Source organism: Bubalus kerabau, chromosome 1, assembly GCF_029407905.1.
Source record: "Bubalus kerabau isolate K-KA32 ecotype Philippines breed swamp buffalo chromosome 1, PCC_UOA_SB_1v2, whole genome shotgun sequence".
Taxonomy (NCBI): domain Eukaryota; kingdom Metazoa; phylum Chordata; class Mammalia; order Artiodactyla; family Bovidae; genus Bubalus; species Bubalus kerabau.
Genome location: NC_073624.1, coordinates 183,259,720 through 183,277,226, shown reverse-complemented (window position 1 = coordinate 183,277,226; position 17,507 = coordinate 183,259,720). Strand labels below are relative to the sequence as shown.

At 49.7% G+C, this 17,507-nt stretch overlaps 1 protein-coding gene across 2 annotated transcripts; it reads right to left on the bottom strand.

The window, feature by feature from the left end:
• Positions 1 to 10,764: 10,764 nt before the first annotated feature.
• LOC129625643 (complement C3-like) lies at positions 10,765 to 13,046 on the bottom strand. 2 transcript variants are annotated; one of them, XM_055544245.1, is made up of 6 exons: positions 12,940 to 13,046; positions 12,191 to 12,280; positions 11,827 to 11,913; positions 11,647 to 11,736; positions 11,400 to 11,535; positions 10,765 to 10,979 (listed from the first exon to the last, which is right to left on the bottom strand). In XM_055544245.1, exons 1-6 carry the CDS (start codon positions 12,998 to 13,000, stop codon positions 10,847 to 10,849), a joined length of 597 nt encoding a protein of 198 aa, XP_055400220.1. In that variant the 5' UTR covers positions 13,001 to 13,046; the 3' UTR covers positions 10,765 to 10,846. The 2 variants fall into 2 exon arrangements, with proteins under 2 accessions (XP_055400220.1, XP_055400231.1); XM_055544256.1 differs by lacking the exon at positions 11,400 to 11,535.
• Between the last annotated feature and the right edge of the window lie 4,461 nt (positions 13,047 to 17,507).

Here is a 17,507-nt window from a genome sequence, read left to right as displayed (position 1 = left end):
CGCGGCCTCTGCAGTCGGTCACATGTCCCCACGCTGCGCGGGGTCCGCGTCTTCACGTCCCTCGTGGGGGCGGGGCCGCATCTGAAGGCCGAGGCGAGTCTCGGTGCCCCCGCCAGTTCGCGCTCCCCTGTTCATCGCTCGGTACCCTCCCTCCCCCGGGAATCAGGCGCTAATGACGATCTAGACCCCTAACTCGCTTTGAGCGTCTTACCCGGCTATGTCTCCTCTCTGAACCTCAGTTTACTTCTCTGTAAAATGGGGATGATGATAGTGGCTACATCCTGGGGGCGGGTGTGTGTGCTCGCGCGCGCTCATGCCTATGCGCGCGCGCGTGCGTATGTGCCAGGATTCGAGATCCCCAGGTCTAGTATTTAGTAGCGCCTGGCATGCTGTATACATTCAACTAGTCACTGGGCCACCTACTATGTGCAAGATATTAAGAAGAAGGCAGTTGTGGTGGGGAGAAGGTGCTCGTTAAAAATACGGATTCCTGGTCCCTCGCAGTCTTGCAGAATCGGTCTGTCTAGGGGTTCCAGGAAATTTGCGCTGAAAAACGGAAGATTGAGAACCCCGGGGGATCAGGACGATTTTAACCCAGCATGGGGGGTGGGCAAGGGGGCTGGAGGAGCCCTGCCTGGCGGCATCAGAAATGGTTTCTTTAAAACAAAGAAAAAAATGGCTTCTTGGAGGAGTCCGGAAGAGCGAGGTCTCAGCAGTCAGAAGATAGGAGTGCGGGATGGAACAGCTTTGGGTGCAAAGACCCCAGAAAAAAGTGACTAGCGCTTAAGCCAGGGCTTCTCAACCTCAACACTGTTGGCGCTTAGGGCTGGGTGATTCTGGGGGCCTGCCCTGTGCATTGTAGGATATTCAGCAGTATCCCTGGCTTCAACCCACTAGGTGCCTGTGGCACCCTTGCCCCAGTCGTGGTAACTGAAATGTCTCCAGACGTTGCCAAATGTTCTCTGGGGGTGGCAAAATTGTGTTAGGATAAATGACACCCCTCAAATTGTTTAACCTCCATCAGTAAAAATGTGGAAGCTCAATTCCCCAAAGAGTGTTTGCTTATGAATTATATACAAATACAGTTATACTCAGATTCTGTGGTGGTGGTTTAGTCGCTAAGTCGTATCTGACTCTTGTGACCCCATGGACTGCCAGGCTCCTCTGTCCATGAGATTTTCCAGGCAAGAATACTGGAGTGGGTTGCCATTTCCTTCTCCATGGAATCTTCCCGACCCAGGAATCGAACCCAGGTCTCCTGCATTGCAGGCAGATTCTTTCCCAACTGAGCTACAAGAGAAAGATCAGATTCTGTAGATCATTTTATAATAATGTATTTATTACATAATGATATTCCTTGGGCTTCCCAGGTGGCACTAGTAGTAAAGAATCCGCCTGCCAATGCAGGAGACTCCAGAGATGGGGGTTCAATTCCTGGGTGGGGAAGATCCCCAATGATTAAAAATATAAATGTTCTAATGTTTTCTACTCGAACTCCAAAGTTTTGTTTGTGGGGTCTAGGCACTCCTCCCTGGAGCCTACTCTATTAGCGAATGTAAACAGTTCATGGTTCTTTGGGGCTGAGTGGTGGGGTTTCAGGTAGGAATGGGGGACTGTAGGCATCGCAGACGGAGAAGGCAATTGCACCCCACTCCAGTGGTCTTGCCTGGAAAATCCCATGGACGGAGGAGCCTGGGAGGCTGCAGTCCATGGGGTCGCTAAGAGTTCGACACGACTGAGCGACTTCACTTTCACTTTTCACTTTCATGCATTGGAGAAGGAAATGGCAACCCACTCCAGTGTGTTTGCCAGGAGAATCCCAGGGACGGGGGAGCCTGGTAGGCTACCGTCTATGGGGTCGCACAGAGTGGGACACAACTGAAGCGACTTAGCAGCAGCAGGCATCACAGAGCAGTGGTCCCTAACCTCTGGGATCTGATGCCTGATGATTTGAGGTGAAGCTGATGCAATAATAATCGAAATAGATTGCACACTAAATGTAATGCACTTGAATCATCCCGAAACCATCCCCACACCCCCCACTCTGTCTGTGGAAAAATTGTCTTCCAGGAAAATGGTCTCTGGTGCAGGAAAGATTGAAGACTGCTGAGAGGACCTGGGATTTTATCCCAGCGAAGCAGGGAGGCATGGAGGGGCTCTCTCGTTATAGTTCCCAACTACTACTTACCCAGTGGAGGGGAAGGTCACAGCTATGTTCCATCCCTGGTCATGGTGAGCACAGAACAGGCAGGAAACAGGTGGGAATCTGATCAAGCCCCAACACAACTCACGTCTGTTAGCTTCTCATCCTAATGATCACCATAGTGAGAGCTTGCTCTGTGCCAGGCACTGCTCCATGCACCATGGACACAGCATCACAGAAAACAAAGATCCCTGCCCTATAGAGCTAGCATTCTAGTGGGGGAGATAGAAGAAACAAATATGTGATGGGTAAGCAGCTTCCCTGGTGGCTCAGACAGTAAAGAATCTGCCTGCAATGCGGGAGACCTGGGTTCGATCCCTGGGTCAGGAAGATCCCCTGGAGAAGGGAATGGCTACCCACTCCAGTATTCTGGCCTGGAGAATCCCATGGACAGAGGAGCCCGGTGGGCTACACTCCATGGAGTTGTAGTCGGGCACAACTGAGTGACTAACACTCTTACTACTTTCAGGAGATAATACATGCCAGGATGAAAAATAAACTGCCACAGGGGGATGGATAAAGAGAGTTTAGGGAAGGCTGTGAGAAGTAACATCTGAAGACCTGAAGGATGTAGAGGAAGAGGATTCCAAGAAGAATGGGAACTCGGGACTCTTCTTACCAGGTGTTGTAGTTCTCTGTTGCTGTGTAACAAATTATCTCCCCAAATGTAATGGCTTAAGGGCTTCCCAGGTGGTGCTAGTGGTAAAGAACCCGCCTGCCAATACAGGAGATATGAGTTCAATCCCTGGGTTAGGAAGATCCCTTGGAAGAGGGCATGGCAACCCACTCCAGTATTCTTGCCTGGAGAATCCTCATGGACTGACATGGGGTGACCTGGGGTGACATGGACTGACATGGGGTGAGAGTTGGACATGACTGAAGTGACTTAGCACACACACACATAGTGACTTAAAACTAGAAACACTTATTAGCTCACACAGTTTTTGTGGGTCAGGAATCCAGGGACGGCTTTAGTAGGCTTTCTGGCTCAGAGTCTCCATAAGGTTGTAGTCGACATGTTGACTGGGGCTGCGTTCCTCTGAAGGTTTGACTGGGGCTGAAGGCTCTTGCTTCCGAGGAGGCTCACTCACATGTGACTGGCAGGTGAGTGCTGGCTGTTGGCGGGATGCCTCAGTTCCTCACTACCTAAGTTGACTTGAGTTTGATACGCCCAACCTGGCAGCTGGCCTCACCAGGGCAGGCAACCCAAGAGAAGGAAAGCCAGGTGGAACTTGTATCGTTTCATGACCTAGCCTTGAAAGTCCCAGAGCATCACTTCAGCCGCCACATCCTGTGTGATAAAATTGAGTTGCCAGATCCAGCCTGTGTTTAGGAAGAAGGATAAAGACCCTGCCCTCTCTCCCTTCCTCCCTCCCCATCTCCTACTGGAGTCTCTCTCTTCCAGCGCCAGAAGGCAAGGAAGGAAAGGGAGCCGGTCAGGCAGTCAGCCTGTCAGGGCACAGAGCAGGAGGCGAAGGCGAGAATCAGTCTGGAGGGACAGAGATACAGCCTGTGAGTACTGAATTTGGGCATTTATAGATGAACAGAGGGCTTCCCTGGTGGCTTGGCAATTTCCACCTGCCAGTACAGAAGACGCAGTTTGATCCCTGAGCTGGGAAGATGCCCTGGAGAAGGAAATGGCATGGGAAATCCCATGGACAGAGGAGCCTGGAGGGCCACTGTCCATGGGGTCGCAAAAGTCTCTGACATGACTTAGTGACTAAACATGATGAACAGAAAAACAAAGATTCCCAGCGATCACATGGAGGCGCTGCCTACCTCAAAGTTTAGTTTGAGCTCTGTAACCATCTTGGTCTGTCTGGACAGATAGCTTTGTTGTCCCATGATGTGAACACTTTCTGAAACACTGTGTCAAGTGTTTTGAACTATGTATCTCATTTGATCCAGATAGAAATCATATAAAGGGGGTAATATTATCACAAAAGGGAAAACAAGAACCTCCTGGGGGTGGGGGGGGGTCTCGCCAAAGGATAAATAGGGAATAGGAACTACCTAGGGAAAACATGGAAACAGTGACAAACTTTACTTCTTGGACTCCAAAATCACTGAAGATGGTGACAGCAGCCGTGAAATTAAAAGACACTTGCTCTTTGGAAGAAAAGCTGTTAGAAAGCTAGACAGTATATTAAAAAGCAGAGATATCACTTTGCTGACAAAAGTGTCCAGTCAAAGCTATGGCTTTTCCAGTAGTCAGGTATGGATGTGAGAGTTGGACAGTAAAGAAAGCTGAGTGCTGAAAAATTGATGCTTTCGAACTGTGGTGCTAGAGAAGACTCTTGAGAGTTCCTTGGGCAGCAAGGAGATCAAACCAGTCAATCCTAAAGGAAATCAACCCTGAGTACTCATTGGAAGGACTGATGCTGAAGCTGAAGCTTCAATACTTTGGCCACCTGATGTGAAAAGCCAATTCACTGGAAAAGACCCTAATGTTGGGAAAGATTGAAGGCAGGAGGAGAAGGGGGCAACAGGGGATGAGATGGTTGGATGGCATCACCGACTCAACGGACATCAGTTTGGGCAAACTGTGGGAGATGGTGAAGGACAGGGAGGCCTGGGGTGCTGCTGTCCATGGGGTCACAAGGAGTCAGACACGACTGAGCCACTGAATAACAACAACAAGGTGATGAGGTGGAGGTAGACAGAGCAGCATGTGCAAAGGTCCTGAGGTGGGAGGGGGCTGGGTATATTGCAGGAATCTATAGGCCACCTTGGCTGGGGTTTAGTGAGCATGGTGGAGGGTGAACGGAGGGGAAGCTCATACCCAAATCTTGACCTTCAATTGGACCTTCAGAGGCACATGCTGGGTGAAAGTATGTTTAGTTGTGGAGGAAATGGACATGATTGGAGGATGCGTGTGCTTTTCAAAACCTAGTCAATTTCTCCCTCAGCTTAATAAATTAGACCACGGTGAACAGCATGCAGCATCTTAGTTCCCTGACCAGGGATTGAACCTGTGCCCCCTGTAGTGGAAACACAGAGTCTTAACTACTGGATCACTGGCTAAGTCCCTCCCTCAGTTTAACCAAATGAAGAAATTTGGGAATGCCTAGAACTGGAGATGTTGGGTATGGGAAATCTCCATATTGTTGGTTGGAAAGGGTGTCCCTTGGTAGAATCGTTGGAGAGAGCAACTCTGCAACACCTACTAAAGCATGGTGTATTTTTTTTTTTTTAATAACAAAGTGTTTTTATTAATTAACTGTCAAGCATGCCTCTCCAAACGTCCCCCTACATTTTATGGCTATAAACTCTTTAACCAGGGCTTCCCAGGTGATATAGTGGTAAAGAATCTGCCTGCAATTCAGGGAACTCAGGTTTGATCCCTGGGCCAGGAAGATCCCCTGGAGAATGAAATGGCTACCCACTCCAGTATTCTTACCTGGGAAGTCTCATGGACAGAGGAGCCTGGCAGGCTATAGTCCATGGGGTCACAAAGAATCAGTCATGACTTAGTGGCTAAATAACAACAAACTCTTTAACCGACTCTTCATATGACAATGATTTGTAATATTTTCTTCAGATTAACTACAAAGATAATTTATTTTTTCTCTAGCATGATTGATCAGTATTTGTTTTTTATTATTTATGGCTCAGAAAAAAATTTCATCCACATAGTTCATTATGTGTGTGTGTGTATGTATGTGTGAAATTTCAGATTATTGTGTGTTATTTTAATTGTCTCTTTCAACCTCTGTATTCTGATGCTTTGACAGCTGGGGCCTTGCTGACACTCCCTTGGCTTACACACCCTATCCTTGTGCATTTCTGCATGTGGATCCCCACACCACCTTTACTCTCAATATGACATATTTCTCGAAGTATCAAAAATTTTTTTTATTCGCAATAAGTATCCATCACTTTTGTAATGAGAATCAAGAAAATACACAATAAGACAAATCCAATTACTTTTTAAAATAACATGTACGAGACCCTGGGAATCTGTCTTTGACAATGACACCTAAGAGGTGAGAAGTAATTTGGAATTTCATAATTTGTGTAGTCCTTTGTAAATGGAGTGCCCTTGACAGCACAGCAATCTATTGTTCGAGTTGTGCAAAATTGGCTTCAAATACATTTTCAAGAATGTGTTATGTGCAAAGTTGGGCGGCCCAAATGAATTCAGTGAATGGAGAAATCGCAGTGGTAGAAAGAGCCTGAGTGTACCCAGGGGTCAGCAGGGTGCCGGCTCTCTGTGCAGTGTCCTCCAGGCTTTAGACTAGCAAGTGATCCCTCAGCCTTCTGGTTTAGGTACTACTGGCCCTTTTTCAGATGAAGAATATGAAATTTCAGAGGAATTAAGCAAATCATGCAGTGATCTGGCTTGTAAGTGGCACAGTCAGGACTTGAACCCAGGACAGCTGAGTGCATCACTCCTTCCAGATGGAATTGAGGAAAATCCCATTGGACAGAGGAGCCTGGTGGGCTGCAGTCCATGGGGTCGCTAAGAGTTCGACACGACTGAGCGACTTCACTTTCACTTTTCACTTTCATGCATTGGAGAAGGAAATGGCAACCCACTCCAGTGTTCTTGCCTGGAGAACCCCAGGGACCGGAGAGCCTGGTGGGCTGCCGTCTATGGGGTCACACAGAGTCGGACACGACTGAAGCAACTTAGCAGCAGCAGCAGCAGCATAGAGGCCAAGGGGGTACACCTTGGAACCAGACAATCTGGGTTTGAGTCCATTGCTAGCTCTCTGAGCAGTTTCTTCTGTTAAATTTCGGAGCCTAAATTTCCACATCTATAAAATGGGAATAGAGTTCTTGTAAAGATTCTGTGAGTTAATATAGATAAACCATTAAGAACTGGGCTGTCTGATAGGGTAGCCACTGGTCACATGTAGCATTTGAGCCCTCGAAATATGGTAGCTCCTTATTCAGACGTGTTGTCAGTGTCAAATTGCACGTTGGATTTTGAAGATTTATGTGAAATAACACATTTTTAACTTTTTGTATTGATTACATTTTGACATGATAATATTTTAGATATATTGGGCTAAATAAAATTGTTATAATTAATTTCACTAGTTTTGTCTTTTTAATGCGATGACTAGAATATTTAAAATTATATGTATGGGGGCTCCTCTGGTGGTCCAGTGGTTAAGAATCCGCCTGCCAATGCAGGGGACACAGATTCAATTCCTGCTCAGGGAAGACTCCACATGCGGAGGGGCAGCTAAGCCTGTGTGCCGCAACTACAGAAGCCCGCAGCCTAGAGCCCGTACTCTGCGATCAGAGAAGCCACCTCAATGAGAAGCCTGTGCAATGCAACAAAGAGTAGCCTCCTCTCGCCACAACTAGAGAAAGCCTGTGAACAGCAATGAAGACCCAGTGCAGCCAAAAAATTTTTTTAATTTTACAAAAAATTATGTGTGACTTTCATTATATTCTTATGGGATTGTGTTGATTTAGAGGATACAAAGCATAGTAATCCTTCAAGGACCATGCAGCTATTTTTATGATCATACTACCTTGGTTTATGGCCTTCCCAGGTGGTTCAGCGGTAAAGAATGCACCCGCCAATGCAGGAGGCACAGGTTTGATCCCTGAGTCAGGAAGATCCCCTGGAGGAGGAAATGGCAGCCCACTCCAGTATTCTTGCCTGGAGAATCCCATGGACAGAGGAGCCTGGCAGGCTACAGTCCACGGGGTCGCAAAGAGTCAGACAGAATTGGGCAACTGAGCGTGCAAGCACCTTGGTTTCTATCGCTTTTCCTAAAGGTGTCAACTGTGGGAAAACAGTTCTGTGCTCCAGCCCTGGGCCTGGTAGCTTTGTGTCTGCTCCTGGCAGCAGAAGCCTTCGCAGTTAATCATTGATCCCACATTCTGGAAAGCTCACAGGAAAAGTTTCAGGAAAGTGCGTGAGGTAACTCAGCTCTGGGAGCTCGGGTGGCCAGATGACTTCATCTTTTTCTATGTCACAGTTTGAAATTTCAAATCTGTGGAAAGCCCCCCTTGAAAAAAACAAAGACTCTGCCTTTTTTTTTTTTGTTTCCTGATTGCAAGAATTGTGTGTTTGTTCTTAAAAAGAAAAAACAGTTAAACATTAAGAAATGTTTGATTTAGAAAGAGGAGGTCTTTATATACATAAGAAAATAAAACCTTAAGTTATAGTTTTGCCTGTGGTCATAAGAGTGTCCACAAACAGCAGGAAATAGAACACAGGGTATGCAAGCAAGCCGTGGACAGTTCTGGTTCCTTTGGGGAGGGAACAGGGGCCCTCACATTTTTCCCCTTAATGTCTGCTTTTGGGGAATCTTTTTTACTAGAAGGTCTTCATGTATGATTAAAAATAACAAGAGGAAGAAGAAGAATACAAGAAGGGGTGGTAACTCCTCATTGCCCTGGTCCCAGGATAAGTCCCATTAAATTAAAAAAAAAAATTACTAATTTGGCTGTGCCAGTTTTTAGTTGCAGCATTCAGTATCTAATTCTCTGACCAGGTAGCAAACTTGGGTCCTCCGAATTGGGAGCGTGAAGTCTTAGCCATTGGACCACCAGGGAAGTCTCACCTGGGTAGTGGGGGTTGAGCAGGGTTTGCTGAGATCTGATTTTCTTTGACTGTGTGAATTCCAGCAGTTTCACTCCCTCCCCAAGGCCTCTTATCTGGCTCACTGATAATAAGGCCGATGAAGGTTTATTGAATACTTAGAACGCTGGACACTCACAGTAACTCTCTGATGGGAATAAGCCTAGAGATGAGGAAACCAAGGCACAAAGAGGTGAATAACTGGGTTGAGGTCACACACAGCCATGGGGAGGTGGAGGCAGTTAGACACAATTCACGTAGCTGCTGCCATGCTATCCAGTGGGCCCACAACCCCCAACCTCCTCTTCCGCTTTCTTGCCATCAACTCAGTTTCTGCCCATCAATCAACTGGGCCATTCCACCTCAGAGCTGGTCGATTCCTCTTCCTGCTCAAACACCTTCCATGGCTTCCCACTGCCCTTCATAATGACCAAACCCTTTAGCCTGGTGTTCAAAACTCCATCTTTCTTTTTCACCCTCACTTTCAGCCCCTCCTTGACACTCTGAGTTCAAGCTATCCTGCATGACTTGCAATCCCTCCAGAACTCCTTGGCGGCGGGGGGTGGGGTGGGGTAGGGGGGTGGTGGGGGGCATGGTCCCTTGACCCCCATGGGCTACTGCCTTGGCTTGCCAGTCCCCTACTCCAATTCCAGGCCACATTGACGAAACTCAGTCATCCTACCCTGCCCCTTTTTTCAATTCTCCAGATTCCTAGGATTCCTGGTCAAACCTTCCATCAAGACCAAGTGCAGAGTGTATGCTAAATTCATTCATTCAACAGTCATTTCCTGAGCACCTTCTGTATACCAGCCCCTGCTACTGGAGCTGGGAATTCCACAATGAACCAGACAGACATGCGGTCTCAAGGAGCTGATATTGTGGGGCAAGAGAAATACCTGATTAGCTAACAATCAAATTAATAAATGTCACATACTATGTATTTTAAGTGTTATTGAGAATGATGGGAGGAGGCCTATTTTACTTGTTTATTAAAATATATTTATTTATTTATTTTTGGCCGCATCAGGTCTTAGTTATGGCACAAGGGGTCTCTTGTGGCTTGTGGGCTTAGTTGCTCTGCAGCATGTGGGATCACTGCTGGCAAAGATGGTAAGAAATCTGCCTGCAATGCAGGAGACCTAAGTTCAATCCCTGGGTCAGGAAGATCCCCTGGAGGAGGAAATGGCAACCTACTCCAGTATCCTTGCCTGGAGAATTTCATGGACAACGGAGCCTGGCTGGCTACAGTCCTGGGGTCACAAAGAGTCAGACACGGCTTAGCGACTAACACTCTCACTCTCTCTTGTGTGGCATCTTAGTTCCCTGACCAGGGATTGAATTTACATCTCCTGCATTGGGAGGCAGATTTTTAACCACTGGACCACTAGGGAAGTCTCAAGGGAGGGGGTTTATTTTAGATATGTTATTAAAGCACATATCTTTGAGAAAGTGACATTAAAACAGAGTCAAGAGATTTTCCTGGTGGTCCAGTGGTTAAGAATCTGCCTGTCAATGCAGGGGACACAGGTTCAATCCCTAGTCCGGGAAGATCCCAAATGCCGGGGAGCAACTAAGCCCATGAGCCACAACTATTGAAGCCCATGAGCCCGTGCTCTGCAACAAGAGCAGCCACAGCAATGAGTAGCCCCTGCTGTCTGCAACTAGAGAAAGCCTGCATGAAGCAATGAAGACCCAGCACAGCCATAAATTAACTAATTGAATTAAACAACCAAAGCAAACAACTTCCTCCCCTAGATTGCAAATAAGGTAAGTGTTCAACCCATAAAGAAATCTGGAGAAAGGGTGTACCTGACGGAGGGGACAGGGCCCTGTGCAAAGGCCCTGTGGTGGGAATCAACTTGGGTGTTGGAAAGTCACAAAGAAGGCCAGTGTGACTGGAATAGAATAGGAGTGAGAAAGAGGAGGCAGGTTAATGATAGAGCGGGTTCTGTGGGGTCCCTGCTTAATTCTCCGGGTCAGGAACACACGTCTGGAGTCTGGGTACAATATTCTATGCTTTTTATTTGAGGTTAAGCCCAGGGGGTTCAGGTGCACTTGGAGACACCCTCCTGTGAGCAGCAGAAACCCTTAGGGTCTCAGGACTCGCAGCCATGGGTGTGCATATAGTCTGAAAACCCTGCCAGTTGGTCCAGCAATTCCTTCTTGCCCACTGTCCCATTCTCTGGCCAGTGCATGAGAAACGTCTCCTTGCCCAGGACATGGATGTATCTGTGGGTGAGAAGAGGCAAGGACGGTAAGGAGAGCCTGCTGCTTTGGAAGTGTGGAGACCTTTCTGATTTGCCCCTCTGCCCTGCTTGATGGAGTCTCAGAACCACAACCTATAATGTCCTCCACAGGGCTGTCTCGCTGCCCCCCCGCCCCACCCCAGCCCATACTACTGGGGATTAGAAAAGCTTCCCTTTGCTCTGACTCTTTCCTGCCCTCTGTTGGAAAACCACCATCCCCTAATGAACAGTGTTGCCAGGAGTTGTGCAGTACACAGCCTACACCTTCATTCAGGGTAGCCCTGAAACCCAAGACTCCTGTTGACGGGTGCAGTAGAAATTTTGACACCTAGGACTGGCCTGGGGTAGGGAAAGGGGCCCAGGCCTGAGTCCCCAGGGTAGCAGGAGCCCCCCAGCCACGCACTCAGACTTGACTCTCCACAGGTCTGAAATCTGGCCCATTATGAGGTATGTCTCGTGTTCCTGCAGCCCCAGGGAGTCTTGGCAGGTGGTGTGAGTGACGAATTTCTTTACGGTGAGGGGACTGGCAGAGTCCGTGCCTGAAGGAGATGAGAGCCAGTGCGTGTTGACCTGCATGGGCCTGGCCTGCCCCCGCTTTGGGACCCCCAGTGTAGGCCCCCACACCATCTCCTCTGCCGCCTTGGACATACCACTCTTGATGATGGCTTGGAGCTTCATGTTGTAGTAGATGTAGGGGTTGGAGTCGGAGGTCTCCACAGACTCCAGACTGGCCTTGTACACTGGGGAAGGGGGCCAAGGGTGTGTCGTGTTGGTGTCCAGTCTGCAGGTGTCTGCCCCCTACCCACCCCCCTGCCAAGCCCCACACTCACCAAAGTCCACTCCAGCCTCACAGGCTGCTGTCTGGAGCTCCTCCTGACTCAGGTGGTTACTGTCCTTCTTTGGGGATGGGCACTGCTCTGGAAGGTTGGAGGAGGGGGAGGGTGCTCTGGCTGCGCTAAAGTGGGGCCCTCCTCCACTCTGACCCCCATCCGGCCCCAGGCTCAACCCCCGGGGGCGGGACGGGTCTGGCCTTTCCGGTCTGTAGTGTGATCTCTCCTCCTCTGTCTCTTTTTGTCTTTCTCTCTCTCTCTCCCTCTCGCGGTCTAAACTCAACCCAGAAGGCACCCAGGAGGTGATAAAAAGCTCTTGAATCCCTAGCCTGGCAACCCCAGCCCTCCGTCTCCATGGCCTCACCCTCCGCGCATCTGCACACGTCTTTGTCGCAGATCTTCCGCAGGGAAGCGTGCTCTGTGGGCAGGTTGTAGAAGGAAGTGCACCTTCGGGCTGTGAGAGGGGGCGAGTAAGTCCGGTTGGCTTGGGCCTCTGGTCCTGGAGGGCTGGGTGCCGGTCTGGCCCCGCCCCCAGAAGGCCCCTGCCCATCATTTTAACATTCTTCACGCTTCAGCCGTGTCCGACTTTTTGCGACCCCTTGGGCTGTAGCCCACGTCTCCTCTGTCCATGGGATTCTCCAGGTGAGAATACTGGAGTGGGTTGGGAATCTTCCCGACCCAGGGATCGAACCCACGTCTCTTAACGTCTCCTGAAGTGGCAGGAGGGTTCTTTACCACTAGCGGCCACCTGGGTGCGCAGCCACCCCCTTAACAAGTCCCTCCTCTTTGAAGACCCTGCCTGCTTTTGTCCACCCTGACCCAGCAGGCCACGCCCAGTCCCTTCTCCGCTCGGCCACACCCTCTTCCAGGCAACCTACTGCCCCACCTCCCCGCCCCTTTAACCACCAAGGAAGGACACGCCCCTCAGCACCACGCCCCTTAAGTCCCTTCCCTCTGGCCACCCCTCCCACGGAGCCAAAGAAGACCCTCTCTGCCACGCCCCATTTCGTTTTTTGGCTCCGCGCACCTCACCCCACTGTTTTGTTTTCTGACCCTATCCTTCTCAGGCCTTGTACGCTCTGAGGATCCCCTCCATCCCCAGGCCCTGCTCACAAGGCTCGTAGTAGTCGTAGACTGTGACCTGGGCAGCCTGCAGGAACTCGGCCTTCAGCATCCTGTGGACCCGGAAGCCGAGCACCGTGTCTTCTTTGTGGGAGAGCTGGAGGAGGGGCGTACTGTCTGAGGCGCGCAGGGCCACCGAGCATGGGGATACCGACTACAGGGCCTGGGTCATGACCACAGACCACGTGGTCTTGAATACTGAAGAGCCGACCTCAGGGTATGACTCTCCAGCATCACTGACCAGGGTGCTGACCGTCGCTTCTTGGCCTACCCTGCGGCCCGCACAGCCCTGGCGGAGGACACCTGGCTTGCCTTACCTTCTCCAGGTAGAGGACAACGGTGCTGTCGCTGGAGTTCATCTTGGTCTCGTACTGGAAGGCGTACCTCTCCACCTCGCTCGTGAGCTGGGGCAGAAGGTGAGACCTGCCAGTTGGCAGAGATCCACAGAGGCACCCAGCCCTGAGAGCTCCACTCTTAGAGCTCCTAACCTTTGTCCAATCAGCTCCAGTGTTGGGGAAACTGAGGCACAATCAGGGCAGAGGTTAGGCTAAAGTTGACCATGGCCACTGACCTTGGGGCACGGACCGTGGGGGCATTAACCTGGGGGCCTTGACCCACAGACAGGCGCTCTGCACCCACTCGGGGGGTGTGGGAGGTTTCCAGGACATCCCCGCCCTGCTCATTACCTGTTTGAGGTCATCCTGGTTGGGGTAGAAGCCAGTGAGCAGGGAGACCTCCATGATGGTCATCGTGGCATCTCGATGACCCTGGAACCTGGGGATTTCACAGCACGAGTCTCTTCCCACTGTCCTCTTGCCCCTCCCCCACACTCCCATTGCTGTCACGTCTCGCCTGGACAAGGGCAGTAACCTCCTCCTGTGACTCCCTGTCACTCTTCTGCCCCCAGACAGCATATAGCTTTAGCAAACAGAAATCTGATACATTGCCTCCTGGTTTACCCTCCTTGCTTTACAAAATGCCTGGTCTCATCCTTCCAGTTCACTTCCTCCCACTCCAGCCTCCAATCTGATTGCTCTGAAGTGTTGGGTCTCTCTCCTGCCACTGGACCTTGGCACATGCTGTTCTCTCAGCCTAGAATTCTCCTTCCTCCCTCTTTGCCCTGAAAAACCCTTTCATCTTTGCAATCTCACCTGATGCATCCCTTCACCAACCATGCCCCCCAACCCCTGCCCAGAAACCTTCCTCAGCCCTCACAACTGATAATTCTCTAATTTGCCCTCCCATGGCTCTGTGGACCTCTCCTTCACCACATTTAATCACAGTGGTCATTTTGCATTGATTCTGGGTGATTATTCAGTTATTGCTTGTCTCTCCTGAGAGGCTGTGGGCTTCAGCAGGCAGGGAGGAGCTGTCTTGCTCACAACTGTCTCCGTAGCTCCTAGAACAGAGCCTGACACCCAGGAGGCACTCAGTACATGTTTTGTTACCTAGACCCAGGCAAGGGTATTTGGGAGACAGAGCCAGACTGGAATGGGAGCTGGAATGTCTGGAGAAGATGAAGCCAGGGGAGAGTCACCACGCTTGGAGCAGGCTCTGGGCATCTGGGTCATGGTGCATGTCCACCATTCAGGAGCCTGCCATTCTGGACATGGCAGGATGGAGGACAGGATTGGGGCAGTGGGATGGTAGACAAGCAGGGGAGGGCAGGATGAGAGGTAGCGATGATGGAGCAGGCATGGAGAGGTGGGTTTGGCTGGTTCCCAGCCTCCACTCAGTACACAGGGAGAGCTGCTAAGGACCCTGGACTCCAGGAGGTGCATCCTTCCTCCTGCCTAGGTGAAGATCTTGTTCTCTGACCTTGTTTCCATCCGGAGTTGAAAGGTTGCTTCCCCCTTTTTATTCTCTGCAGAAAGAAAGCAGGAATTTAGAGGCTGGTAACACAGTCTCTGGAGCTGGCTTCCTGGGCTCAAATCCTGGCTCTGCTGTGTGACTTTGAGCAAGTTGTTTAACCTCTCTGTGCTTTGGTTTCTTAACCTGGAAAAGGGGATCATGATATTTTCAACCAATTTGGTTACTTTTAAGTGAGTAAATACAAGTGAAGCATTTAATATAGTGCTGGATCAGGGCTTTCTAATGGTGAGTTATTATTACTATCATATTTCTACTACTATTAAGAAATATGACACCAACCAAAGTCCTGGTCACTTTTATTTTCATTTATTTATTTGTTGACTGCACAGTGTGTGGGATCTTAGTCTCTTGACCAGGGATTGAACAAGTGCTCTGTGCATTTGGGCATGGAGTCTTAACGACTGGACCACCGGGGAAGTCCCCTCTTGGTCACTTTTAGTCCCCAAAAGTCTTGGGACTGGTGAGGCTTGTTTTCCCCCACTACTCTGACAGTGAGTTCCCAGTGTCAGAGCCTTGGCTCTTCCTTCTTGGTACTCAGGACTGGAAATTCTAGAATCCATTTCTTCCTCTTTTAAAAATTTTATTTTTTGGCCACACCATATGACATGTGGGATCTTAGTTTCCTGACCAGGGATTGAACCCACACCCCCTGCATTGAAAGTGCAGTTTTAACCACTGGACCACCAGGCCAGTTCATTTCTGATCATCTCCAACACCCCTTCCCTGGTCCAGTCCATCATCTCCTGCAGGAACAGCGCAGTTGCTGCCTCCTTGTTGTCCCAGCTCCCACCTGTGCCCTCTATAGTCTGTTCCCCCCAGAAGGAGCCTGTGCAAGCCTGTTGTATATCATGTCCCTCCTCTGCTCAGAACCCTCTCTGGCTCCTACTTCCCTCCAAGCCAAACCCAAAGTCCTCACCATGGTCTGCAAGTCCCTGCCTCATCATCTCTCCGACTCTTCCACCTAAAACTACCCCTTCCTTCTCTGGGGGCTTCTCTGGTGGTTCAGACAGTTAAGAATCTGCCTGTAATGCAAGAGAGCTGGGGTTGATCCCTGGGTCAGGAAGCTCCCCTGGAGAAGGGAATGGCTACCCACTCCAGTGTTCTTGCCTGGAGAATCCCATGGACAGAGGAGCCTGGCGGGCTACAGTCCATGGAGTCACAAAGAATTGGACACAACTGAGCAACTTTCACCTTTGCTCCTCTGTAGCCACACTGGCCTCCCTGCTGTTACTCAAGCTAGGTGACCTCATTCTTGCCTCTGGGTCTTTGCACCTGCTGTTTTGCCTGCCTGGAGTGCTCTTCCCTCAGATCCTCCACAACTCACTCTCTCACATCTTCCATATCTCAGTTGAAAGCAGGCTGGGGAGAGCTTCCCCTGGACCTCCTTCAAGTCTGTAGCACCTCTTCCTATTTTATTTTAGGTGACACTTAGTCATCACCTGCTACTATGCTACGTATTACATTTTACAATGCAGATTCTGCTAGAATCTGCTAGAGTGTGATTTCCCAGAGAAGAAGGGCTGTTTTTCTTGTTCATGCCTATGTTCTCAGGGCCGAGAAACTGAGTGAAGCACATGGTAAATGCTCACAGATTCTTTGTTGAGTGGCTGAATAAAGCAATAGATGTGATTACTGAATGGTAGCTAAAATAAAATAATAAAAAAGAAGAGATAGGGACTTCTCTGGTGATGACAGTGCATAAGAATTTGCTTGTAAATGCAGGGGACGTGAGTTCGATCGCTGGTCTGGGAAGATTCCACATGTTGCAGAGCAACTAAACCCATGACCTGCAGCTACTGAAGTCTGAGCTCTAGAGCCTGGGCTCCGCAACAAGAGAAGCCACTGCAGCGAGAAGCCCGGGCACCGCAACCTGCTTGCTGCAAATAGAGCAAGCCCGTAGCACAGCAATGAAGACCCAGCACATCCAAAAATAAATAAATAAACACAATTATATTTAAAAAAGGAAGAAGAGCATCTCTGGATCCAGGCTCACCTTTCTGGTTCTCGTTTAGAGTCACATTCAGGTGATACTGCCTGCAGGTGTGCTCCAGGAACTCTGGGGACCTGTGGTACATGGTCAGGATCTGTCGGGCAGGGGAGAGGTCAGAGCTCACTCACACCTACTCCTTTCCTCCTTGCTTCAACTCTTGCCTGCCCAGCTCTCTGCTCCATGGGGGATTCACAGCGAGGTCTTTCCTCCTCGATCCAGTGGGCTCAGTGGCCAGAACAGCCTATGGAGTCTACGCCACCTCTGTGCAGTAGAACTTCCTGCATCGATGGCAAAATAGCCTCTATCTGTGCTTTCCATGTGGCAGCCACTGGACGCATGTGGCTATTTTTGGTTGTGCCATACAAGATCTTAGTTCCCTGACCAGGGATTGAACCCATGCCCTTTGCATTGGAAGTGCAGAGTCTTAACCACTGGATTTCCAGGGAAGTCCACATGTGTGGCTAACCAAGCACTTGAAATGTGGCCGGTTCCACTGAGGAACTGAATTTTTAATTTTATTTATTTTAAAACTGACTGAAGCTGAAGGCAGACTGTGACTTGCCTGAGGTCACGCAACAAAGGCAGGGATTCAACTGTGACTCCATCGCCTGACACATGAGAGCGGGCTACCTTGAATTCAGTGACCAAGAGGGCTGTCCTTCTGGATCACAGGGCATAGGGCCAGATGATGTAATGG

Bases quoted from the DNA above. Each gene is read 5' to 3' on its own strand.
- LOC129625643 (XM_055544245.1), bottom strand. From the start codon at position 13,000: ATGCTGAAGGCCGAGTTCCTGCAGGCTGCCCAGGTCACAGTCTACGAC. The intron at 11,737-11,826 runs GTGAGTGTGGGG...CCCCTTCCCCAG, and splicing joins TGAGGCTGGAGTGGACTTTG to TGTACAAGGCCAGTCTGGAG. The intron at 10,980-11,399 runs GTGCGTGGCTGG...TCTCACCCACAG, and splicing joins CTGTGGAGAGTCAAGTCTGA to ATACATCCATGTCCTGGGCA.